We start from the raw sequence: 12,640 nt of genomic DNA on the forward strand, positions 1-12,640 counted from the left end.
TAACGGCCCGTGTGCTGAGCAGTGCATGGCTGCAGTGGAATGTCTTCACTTTGCCCACAGTGGAAATGCTAACCCTCACTAATACAGAGTGCACACAACACCTACTGTCTCCATTGATGAAATACCATGTGCCATGGCTTATCTTGATCTTGATACTGAAATGCATCCCCATGCCTATGGTATAACACTCCCTCACCTGTACTGTCTGGTAAAGTGGGCAGAGTACGAATATTCTCAAGTGTTATTGGGTAAACCTCCCAGTCTTCCAAAATGCTTCCATTCAAGGTTACATTTTTCGTCAGGCCCTGTAAATGATGCAAACATACTAAATGGAACATTTTGAAATTATCAACAAAAATAATTCCTGCAAATAATCAACATTTTGAAAATCCGACCAAAATGATAGAGGTCACAAGTTACAATATACCAAAAGTCAAAGCTCCATTTTTTTAATTTGTGAGGGGCAATTTATCACGTGTCACAGACCTGGTGTCCTCCCATCTGTTAGACAGCCAGTTGTTAGACAGCTTAAAACAACAAACTTTTCAGCTGAATGCATAGTTCAGTAATTACCTGTTACATAGGATAGATAATTGACTAATCCATGCAGAATGATGAAATAACATAAAATAATCATTTTAATTATTTATTGATGATGTCAGAAAGACATTAAAACAATTATAATCTGTATAAAATTGATAAGTAAATAATCCTTGAAAAAAACTGTTAATCACATTAATAAAGTCATAAATAGCACATGAGTGTTTTAAAGTTTATCATCACATGAAAAACATTCAGTCACTATGCAAGTCAAATGAGGTTGCCGACGGTATCTTGGAACTGACGACGCTGATCTTTCAGTCTGACAATCCTACTGTCTATCTCCCGATACGCTGTCTTCCTACATGGTGGTCCACCTCCAAAGTCAAGCTGTGCAAGCTTGGCCCTCTCTGCAAGTTCAATTTTCTTCACCACTCCAAATACATCAAGTGTGAGGTTTTTCCAATACATCAAGTGTGACTGTTCCAATATTCAAGCACCATGGTTCCCAATACATCAAGTGTCAGGTTTCCCAAAACATCAAGTGTGACTGTTCCATTATTCAAGCACCATGGTTCCCAATACATCAAGTGTCAGGTTTCCCAAAACATCAAGTGTGACTGTTCCAATATTCAAGCACCATGGTTCCCAATACATCAAGTGTCAGGTTTACCAATACATCAAGTGTGACTGTTCCAATATTCAAGCACCATGATTCCCAATACATCAAGTGTCAGGTTTCCCAATACATCAAGTGTGACTGTTCCATTATTCAAGCACCATGGTTCCCAATACATCAAGTGTCAGGTTTCCCAAAACATCAAGTGTGACTGTTCCAATATTCAAGCACCATGGTTCCCAATACATCAAGTGTCAGGTTTCCCAAAACATCAAGTGTGACTGTTCCATTATTCAAGCACCATGGTTCCCAATACATCAAGTGTCAGGTTTACCAATACATCAAGTGTGACTGTTCCAATATTCAAGCACCATGGTTCCCAATACATCAAGTGTCAGGTTTACCAATACATCAAGTGTGACTGTTCCATTATTCAAGCACCATGGTTCCCAATACATCAAGTGTCCATGTTTCCCAAAACATCAAGTGTGACTGTTCCAATATTCAAGCACCATGGTTCCCAATACATCAAGTGTCAGGTTTCCCAATACATCAAGTGTGACTGTTCCAATATTCAAGCACCATGATTCCCAATACATCAAGTGTCAGGTTTCCCAATACATCAAGTGTGACTGTTCCATTATTCAAGCACCATGGTTCCCAATACATCAAGTGTCAGGTTTCCCAAAACATCAAGTGTGACTGTTCCAATATTCAAGCACCATGGTTCCCAATACATCAAGTGTCAGGTTTCCCAAATACATCAAGTGTGACTGTTCCATTATTCAAGCACCATGGTTCCCAATACATCAAGTGTCAGGTTTCCCAATACATCAAGTGTGACTGTTCCAATATTCAAGCACCATGGTTCCCAATACATCAAGGGTCAGGTTTACCAATACATCAAGTGTGACTGTTCCAATATTCAAGCACCATGATTCCCAATACATCAAGTGTCAGGTTTCCCAATACATCAAGTGTGACTGTTCTAATATTCAAGCACCATGGTTCCCAATACATCAAGTGTCAGGTTTCCCAATACATCAAGTGTGACTGTTCCAATATTCAAGCACCATGGTTCCCAATACATCAAGTGTTGGGTTCAGTGTGCGAAATAATCCAGTTGGGCCAGCAAACCTCCAGTCACTGGCCCAACTGGCTAGTGAATTTTCATGAGGTCATTTTGTACATATATCACTCCCTCAGACTTGTTAAGTTATAATTCAATTTTAAATCATTTAAGATTATGGCCTGATAAAAATGTTCATCATATTAGCAACTTAATGATGAAAACCCTTGTCCACATTCAAATTTTGGGCTAGTGAATTATTTTGTTGGCTAGTAACTTTCAGGCATAGCTAGCCTGACTGGGTAGCAAAATATAGAAAGTATTTCGCACACTGGTTGGGTTTTCTAATACATACATCAAGTGCTAGGTTTCCCTATAAATCAAATGTCAGGTTTCATAATTAATCAAACACAATGGTTCCCAATAATATCAAGCACTATGGTTCCAATAAATCAAGCACTATGGTTCCAATAAATCAAACACAATGGTTCCCAATAAATCAAACACAACGGTTCCCAATATATCAAACACAATGGTTCCAATAAATCAAACACAATGGTTCCCAATATATCAAACACAATGCTTCTAATAAATCAAGCACTATGGTTCCAATAAATCAAACACAATGGTTCCCAATATATCAAACACAATGGTTCCAATAAATCAAACACTATGGTTTCAATAAATGAAGTGCCATGGTTCCTCCTCGAAATGTTTTATTATCAAGCAGTTTTAACATAAAGTCATACATGAGCAACAGTGTCCATGTTTGGGATGAGGAAGTTCTAGAACCTTGTGCCACCTACCTTCAGGTTGTAGTTCATGAGTGTACTGAATCCTATGCGGCCCTGGTTCTCCACCAGAATGTCTAGGTACTGGCCAGCAGCCCCAGTGATGTTCACCTGCCATGTCAGGTCCCGGTTAAAGATACCCATGGGTACCTGGAGATTTACCCAGAAAATAAACAGTTGCACGAAGATCTTGGTATCCTTTGTATCAATGTACAAACATGTCCAGTGTCTAAACGTTGAGTGAAGAGTTCGTATACTGATGTTAGTGTTATCATTGCTTCATCCAAGCACCTGCATATAAATGTACAGGGACCTGATAATCCCCAGACTAAGGGCCTCATAAACCAGTGGTCAATAATATGAGCTTAATCAACACAATGATGGTAACGCGGCAATCATGTCACAGCTAAGCATTAGTGTTTCAAGGTTCTTATGGTACTGGGGACCTATTCCAGTCATGCATGAAAGAGCAAAAATAACTTCTGACAACATGGTGTTTACTGTATACAGACTGCTACAGTATAAAATGACCTTCTAACCAACCTCATTGACCATGACGTAACCTCGGTCTCGTGTTCCGTTAGTCACGAGTGGTGTTGGGAGTGTCAAGTTGCTCTTCAAGACGTGGCGATACAGGATGAAACCATAATACTGGAAATGGACACAGCAATATGTTCAGCAGACAATAATGAAAGCAAAAAAACAGTATTAAGGACGTCTTATACATAAACAGTCTAACATAGTGCTCAGCAACTTTTCAGTTAAAACATAGAGAGGATTTGTTTGTTTTGTTGAACATTTTTAAGGAACTAAAAATTTGCTTTACATCAGTTTGAACATTTTTTTCATTTCTTGAATGACTTTATAATTTTGCCATGACATAGAAAGCAATTTCAAAGTTTACTAACTGGCTCAATGGAATAATAATATTTCCAACACAACCTAAAACAAATTATGGTGAACTATAACAGACAATAAAAGGTTATGCTGAAGAGGTACACCTATCAAATTGTCACTCACAAACTTAATCTGTTCCATGGTGAGAGGAAAGCGAGATTTGATCGGTCCACCAGGGCTTGTTGTTTGAAGAGATCCTTGAATTGTTGTCATCTGAAGACATGTCAAACATACAAACTAATGCTTTAGGTAAGAGAACAGCTAGTTACACATGAGAAGGTTTGCTTCTTCAGTTAAGTAGAAAACACTGTGAACATGTAAACAACAACTTTTAAACACCTTAAACAATTTATTTACATGTAAAAAACCTGATTTGGTATAGCTAGAGCAAACTATGTGAGTTCTGAACAGATCTTTATCATGAAGTAGCTACTGAAGATCTGTCTTCTTCTGGAGGTCAGTGTTATTGAAGGTACTTGTTCTGGCTTACATAACTTTATGCCTTGATGTCACACTGACCAAGGATCATTCATACAGTTTTGTAATCACATTTGGACCTCATACAAGACACACACTCTAACCACATTCGGTCCTCATACCAGACACACACTATAACCACATTCGGTCCTCATACAAGACACACACTCTAACCACATTCGGTCCTCATACAAGACACACATTGTAACCACATTCGGTCCTCATACAAGACACACATTGTAACCACATTCGGTCCTCATACAAGACACACATTGTAACCACATTCGGTCCTCATACAAGACACACATTGTAAACACATTTGGTCCTTATACAAGGCACACATTGTAACCACATTTGGTCTTCATACAAGACACACATTGTAACCACATTCGGTTATCATACAAGACACACATTGTAACCACATTTGAAGCTAGCACAACAAGATGCACATTGTAACCACATTCGAAGCTAGCACAAGACACACATTGTAACCACATTCAAAGCTAGCACAACAAGACACACATTGTAACCCACATTCAAAGCTAGCACAACAAGACTCAATTGTAACCACATTCGGTCCTCATACAAGACACACATTGTAACCACATTCGGTCCTCATACAAGACACACATTGTAAACACATTTGGTCCTTATACAAGGCACACATTGTAACCACGTTCAGTCTTCATACAAGACACACATTGTAACCACATTCGGTCCTCATACAAGACACACATTGTAACCACATTTGAAGCTAGCACAACAAGATGCACATTGTAACCACATTCGAAGCTAGCACAAGACACACATTGTAACCACATTCAAAGCTAGCACAACAAGACACACATTGTAACCACATTCAAAGCTAGCACAACAAGGCACACATTGTAACCACATTTGATCACCCATTGTAACCACAGTTGAAGCTTATGTACACAACAAGACACACTGTAACCACATTCGAAGCTAGCACAAGACACACATTGTAACCACATTCGAAGCTCGTACAACAAGACACACATTGTAACCACATTCGAAGCTCATACAACAAGATACACATTGTAACCATATTCAAAGCTCATACAACAAGATACACATTGCAACCACATTCAAAGCTCATACAACAAGACACACATTGCAACCACATTCGAAACTCATACAAGACACACATTGTAACCACATTCAAAGCTTGTGTACACAACAAGATACACATTGTAACCACATTCGAAGCTTGTACAACAAGACACACATTGTAACCACATTTGAAGCTTGTGTACACAAGACAAACATTGTAACCACAATAGAAGCTCGTTACAACAAGACACACATTGTAACCACATTCAAACCTCGTACAACAAGGAACACATTGTAACCACTTTTAGAGCTCGTACAACAAGACACACATTGTAACCACATTTGAAGCTAGCACAAGACACACATTGTAACCACATTCAAAGCTTGTACAACAAGGTACACATTGTAACCACATTCGTACAACAAAGCTTGTACAACAAGACAACGCACATTGTAACCACTTTTTGCATTACAACAAGGTACACATTGTAACCAGATTTAGAGTTTGTACAACAAGACACACATTGTAACCACATTTTAGACCTCATCGTGCAACAAGGTACACGGTATGACCACTTTTAGAGCTCGACAACAAGGTACACATTGTAACCACATTTTAGAGCTCGTGCAACAAGGTACACATTGTAACCACATTTAGAGCTCGTACAACAAGGTACACATTGTAACCACATTTTAGAGCTTCATTACAACAAGGTACACATTGTAAACCACATTTAGAGGCTCGTACAACAAGGTACACATTGTAACAACATTCAAAGCTTGTACAACAAGGTACACATTGTAACCACTTTAGAGGTCGTACAACAAGGTACACATTGTAACAACATTCAAAGCTTTGTACAACAAGAGACACATTGCAACCACATTGAAACTCATACAAGACGCACATTGTAACCCACATTCAAAGCTTGTGTACACAACCAAGATACACATTGTAACCACATTCAAGCTTGTACAACACATTTGAAGCTAGCACAAGACACACATTGTAACCACATTCAAAGCTTGTACAACAAGGTACACATTGTAACCACATTCAAAGCTTGTACAACAAGACGCACATTGTAACCACTTTTAGAGCTCGTACAACAAGGTACACATTGTAACCACTTTTAGAGCTCGTACAACAAGGTACACATTGTAACCACATTTAGAGCTCGTACAACAAGGTACACATTGTAACCACATTTAGAGCTCGTACAACAAGGTACACATTGTAACCACTTTTAGAGCTCGTACAACAAGGTACACATTGTAACCAGATTTAGAGTTTGTACAACAAGACACACATTGTAACCACATTTAGACCTCGTACAACAAGGTACACATTGTAACCACTTTTAGAGCTCGACAACAAGGTACACATTGTAACCACATTTAGAGCTCGTACAACAAGGTACACATTGTAACCACATTTAGAGCTCGTACAACAAGGTACACATTGTAACCACATTTAGAGCTCGTACAACAAGGTACACATTGTAACCACATTTAGAGCTCGTACAACAAGGTACACATTGTAACAACATTCAAAGCTTGTACAACAAGGTACACATTGTAACCACTTTTAGAGGTCGTACAACAAGGTACACATTGTAACAACATTCAAAGCTTGTACAACAAGATACACATTGTAACCACATTTAGAGCTCGTACAACAAGGTACACATTGTAACCACATTCAAAGCTTGTACAACAAGGTACACATTGTAACCACTTTTAGAGGTCGTACAACAAGGTACACATTGTAACAACACTCTTAGCGTGGACATAAAGATACGGGAGATAAAAAGACACCCCTGAATCACAAGCCCTGCAGAATACCACCAAACACAGCAATCTTCAATCATGAAAACAATCAATAAAGACTGATCCAATGTCAGTGACATACATATTTGCTATCTATGATGTTGAGCTCCCTTCAAACATTATGTACAGTATGTCACACTCCACTTACAAAATCCATCTGCACATTTCCATACGGACACTTTGGAGTGTTTTGGGGGATCGGCTCAGGTGGTAGAGGGTTATACTGAAACAAGACCAGGCGGAATAAGGAAAGGCACCCTCGCATATTTAAATATATAAGTATGACCAGAAATTATTGAGAATTTTAGGAATATTGCTGAATTGAAAGAAGAGGTGGTCCGATATTGGGACAGCATGGACCACAACTTTCTAGAGTACAACCAGAAATTATTGAGAATTTAAAGATTGTAATTTTAATTTTTTTTTCACTCATTACTCACGTATCAAATGTGAATATTAACAGTTAACAGTTGTCTCACATATAACCCAGCAATATGTGTGTCACACAGATGTCTTTGAAACCATTAAGTGTGTACACCATGTGTCACACAGATGTTTTTGAAACCATTAAGTGTGTACACCATGTATCACACAGATGTCTCAGTAACCATTAAGTGTGTACACCATGTATCACACAGATGTCTCAGTAACCATTAAGTGTGTACACCATGTATTACACAGATGTCTCTGTAACCATTAAGTGTGTACACCATGAGTCACACAGATGTCTCTGTAACCATTAAGTGTGTACACCATGTGTCACACAGATGTCTCTGTAACCACTAAGTGTGTAAATCATGTGTCACACTGATGTCTCTGTAACCATTAAAGGTCACATGCAACCAAAAAATCAAACATAATGAAAACACAATTATCACTTATTCATGACATATAATATACATTGCTGGTTATGAAAAAACATATAAACAAAATTATAAGCGTACAATCGCAAATCAAAAGTGCAATATTGTGTACTTTGGTTTACCCTCCAAGAAACGAAGCAGCCGGGATACCGAACCCAGTCAGAGCGGGTGGGTGTGCACTCAAGTGTAACGGCTGGTTCATTTGCAGAATGCCCTCACAGCTCATTGTGTGTGTATATATAGAGATATTGGGTTTTGTAAATACATGCTCATTTTTGGTGTATAACATTTTGCAATCACAGACATCATAACATGTCATGTGTTCAAGTATCACACCTGCCTGTCTGTGTAATTACATAATGTGACTGACCGAACTCGGGTCATAAATCAATGCGTTTTTTTATGGTGTATAGCCTGATTGGTGTTAAGTTCAAATTGCATGTGGTCAGTGATCGCAGTTGTGTATTGAATATTGTCATTAGCAGACAGGCAGGCAGACACACAGGTGTCAATAAAACAAGACATTGAGTTTTGTCTGTGACAACGACATATCTATATCACAGTTAGAAATTCTGTCAACGCTAAATAATGACATTGCTTTTAAGTATCGAACTGAGAAAGTGACTCGGTAAGAAGAACGTGTGGTGAAATAGACAAATGAAATTATATAAACAGTTTATTTACTGTCATAACATATAAAAGCTCGCCTGTGAGATATCAACAAAACATTAGGAAAATAGCTCACACCAAAGCCTTCACCGAGTATTCACCGGACAGCCCGCTTCCAAGTTGCGCGAACCTATTTCACTGCGCACGTGCTATGAGCGCAGCCCAGCTGTTGAAACCAGTTTTCCCTCGAAAAGTCGAGGGAAAATTAGTAAATCGTTTGAACTCCGATTTCGCACGTTTTTTTGCATCGCGTTATTTTTCAACTTTATAAGTTGAATTTGTATTTTTGACGATTTGTTTCGGTAAGTCCATACCGAAAGGTATCAGAATCTGCAAAGTTGTGTTTTACATTGCATGTGACCTTTAAGTGTGTACACCATGAGTCACACAGATGTCTCTGTAACCGCTAAGTGTGTACACCATGAGTCACACAGATGTCTCTGTAACCATTAAGTGTGTAAACCATGAGTCACACAGATGTTTCAGTAACCACTAAATGTGTACACCATGTGTCACACAGATGTCTTTGTAACCATTAAGTGTACACCATAAGCCACACAGACATCTCTGTAACCACTAAGTGTGTACATCATGAGTCACACAGATGTCTCTGTAACCATTAAGTGTGTACACCATGAGTCACACAGATGTTTCAGTAACCATGTGTGTACACCATGTGTCACACAGATGTCTCTGCAACCATTAAGTGTGTACACTATGAGTCACACAGATGTCTCTGTAACCATTAAGTGTGTACATGTGTCACACAGTTGTCTCTGTAACCATTAAGTGTGTACACCATGAGTCACACAGATGTCTCAGTAACCGCTAAGTGTGTACATCATGAGTCACACAAATGTCTCTGTAACTGCTTAGTATGTACACCATGAGTCACACAGATGTCTCTGTAACCATTAAGTGTGTAAACCATGAGTCACACAGATATTTCAGTAACCACCATGTGTGTACACCATGTATCACACAGATGTCTCTGCAACCATTAAGTGTGTACACTATGAGTAACACAGATGTCTCTGTAACCATTAAGTGTGTACATGTGTCACACAGTTGTCTCTGTAACCATTAAGTGTGTACACCATGAGTCACACAGATGTCTCAGTAACCGCTAAGTGTGTACATCATGAGTCACACAAATGTCTCTGTAACTGCTTAGTATGTACACCATGAGTCACACAGATGTCTCTGTAACCATTAAGTGTGTAAACCATGAGTCACACAGATATTTCAGTAACCACCATGTGTGTACACCATGTATCACACAGATGTTTCTGTACCCATAAAGTGTGTACACTATGAGTCACAAAGATGTCTCTGTAACCATTAAGTGTGTACATGTGTCACACAGATGTCTCCGTAACCATTAAGTTTGTACACCATGAGTCACACAGATGTCTCAGTGACCGCTAAGTGTGTACATCATGAGTCACACAGATGTCTATGTAACCGCTACGTGTGTATACCATGTGTCACACAGATGTCTTTGTAACCATTAAGTGTACACCATAAGTCACACAGACATCTCTGTAACCACTAAGTGTGTACATCATGAGTCACACAGATGTCTCTGTAACCATTAAGTGTGTACACCATGAGTCACACAGATGTCTCTGTAACCATTAAGTGTACACCATAAGTCACACAGACATATCTGTAACCGCTGTGTACACCATGTATCACACAGATGTCTCTGTAACCACTAAGTGTGTACACCATGTGTCACACAGATTTCTTTGTAACCATTAAGTGTGCACATCATGAGTCACACAGACATCTCTGTAACCATTAAGTGTGTACACCATGTGTCACACAGATGTCTCTGTAACCATTAAGTGTGTACATCATGAGTCACACAGATGTCTCTGTAACCATTAAGTGTGTACACCATGAGTCACACAGATGTCTCTGTAACCATTAAGTGTACACCATGAGTCACACAGACATGTCTGTAACCGCTGTGTACACCATGTATCACACAGATGTCTCTGTAACCACTAAGTGTGTACACCATGTCACACAGATTTCTTTGTAACCATTAAGTGTACACCATAAGTCACACAGACATCTCTGTAACCACTAAGTGTGTACATCATGAGTCACACAGATGTCTATGTAACCGCTACGTGTGTATACCATGTGTCACACAGATGTCTTTGTAACCATTAAGTGTACACCATAAGTCACACAGACATCTCTGTAACCACTAAGTGTGTACATCATGAGTCACACAGACATCTCTGTAACCATTAAGTGTGTACACCATGTGTCACACAGATGTCTCTGTAACCATTAAGTGTACACCATGAGTCACACAGACATCTCTGTAACCGCTAAGTGTGTGCACCATGTATCACACAGATGTCTCTGTAACCATTAAATGTGTACACCATGAGTCACACAGATGTCTATGTAACCTTTAAGTGTGTACACCATGTGTCACACAATCTCTTCTTGTACAGTATGTGTATTATGGTGGACTTTAATGACAGAACATGTTCATTAAAGACCTAATGTTGAGATTTATCTGGGATTAGCTATAATATATGTCAGGAAAAAGTCCTTTTGTTGCCTTTGTATACTATTACATTTAGCATCTCTTTAATGAAGGCTTCAAGTTAACCATTACAGTTTGATCTACCAATGACTCCAACCTATCCGATAGCAGTTGGAGGTGAACCTATAGCAAACATAATTCATCTGATCTACTACAAGAGAATATTTACCTTTGATATGACCTGCCTTATGGCAATGTATTTTTCTGTGATGTCGCCGGTCTCATTAAGAGGGGAGTCATAGTCATAGCTGGTTGGTACAGGCTGGTAAGGAGGGGCATTGGCACCTACAATCAACCCAGATCACCCATGCAATACCCATGTTTCACTTCAACAATCAACAGGGGGCTATTTATGCCACATCAGAAACAAAAGTTGTAGCTGCTGATATCATATGAAGTCTAGTCAATTAGCCTTAGAAAGAATTTACTATAGTATTTACTTATTTCTAATTGGAACATGATAAACATTAGTAAATGCCTGTGTCTGAAACACACATGACTCAATGAAAAGGAAATATACGTCACCATTCCAGTAAGCAAAGTTGGTGCCTCCTTCAAACATGTACCTGAGGAAGTAAGAATGCTGGCATTATCTGGGCCAATGTTCTTGCCTCAATGCTGTGATAGGCGCTGTATGAACTAAGCAATTTGGCTCTCCAAACGTTCACTGGGGTCTCAGACTGGTATGCTATACATAAACTGATCTGGTGGCATTACCATTAATCAGCTGTATTCACAAAGGTATTATCAGATCTAAACACAAGTTGATAGTCCCAGTATACGATAACTATGTCAGTTACAGAAGAAGTAGTTGTTGACAATCACATCTCCTAACAATCTGAAGCACTTGTTAACAAGCTAAATAATCCCAGCAAGATGGTACCAGTGACATCTTATTCAAACTCACATGTTGATGTTGGCACCATAGTCCAGGAGCAGGTCCAGACTCTTGGCCACTGATCTCATGTCTGTTGTTGAGTGAGGGGAACCCCAGTGATCCAGCCAGCCAGTGTAGAACTCGGAGTTCACCTGAACAGGACCCCCCATGAAGATCACACTAATTATAAGCTATTACAGTGATGTACAGTTCATTAATAATGGTTGTAACAAGGAAACCTCCACTTTCACTTTCCAGATTTTAAAACATTTTGACTAACACTTTTCAAGTTCTTGTTTAAACAAACTATTCCAAGTTCCAATTTGTAACTTGCTGTGATTATTGAAACAAATATAAAATCA

At 39.0% G+C, this 12,640-nt stretch overlaps 1 protein-coding gene across 1 annotated transcript in view; it reads right to left on the reverse strand.

The window, feature by feature from the left end:
• The window catches only part of LOC124278146 (beta-galactosidase-like), a 43,835-nt gene that overhangs the window by 1,921 nt on the left and 29,274 nt on the right, over positions 1-12,640 (reverse strand). The window contains exons 8-15 of the mRNA XM_046713881.1: positions 12,309-12,430; positions 11,927-11,967; positions 11,571-11,686; positions 7,446-7,520; positions 4,040-4,129; positions 3,563-3,670; positions 3,035-3,169; positions 197-305 (exon numbers count right to left, since the gene is read on the reverse strand). Coding sequence (XP_046569837.1) covers positions 197-305; positions 3,035-3,169; positions 3,563-3,670; positions 4,040-4,129; positions 7,446-7,520; positions 11,571-11,686; positions 11,927-11,967; positions 12,309-12,430 — 796 coding nt within the window. The remainder of the gene's footprint in view (positions 1-196; positions 306-3,034; positions 3,170-3,562; positions 3,671-4,039; positions 4,130-7,445; positions 7,521-11,570; positions 11,687-11,926; positions 11,968-12,308; positions 12,431-12,640) is intronic.

The sequence above is a fragment of the Haliotis rubra genome, unplaced genomic scaffold (genome assembly GCF_003918875.1).
Source record: "Haliotis rubra isolate DU_JTF1 unplaced genomic scaffold, ASM391887v1 Scf232, whole genome shotgun sequence".
In the NCBI taxonomy this organism is placed as follows: Eukaryota; Metazoa; Mollusca; class Gastropoda; order Lepetellida; family Haliotidae; genus Haliotis; species Haliotis rubra.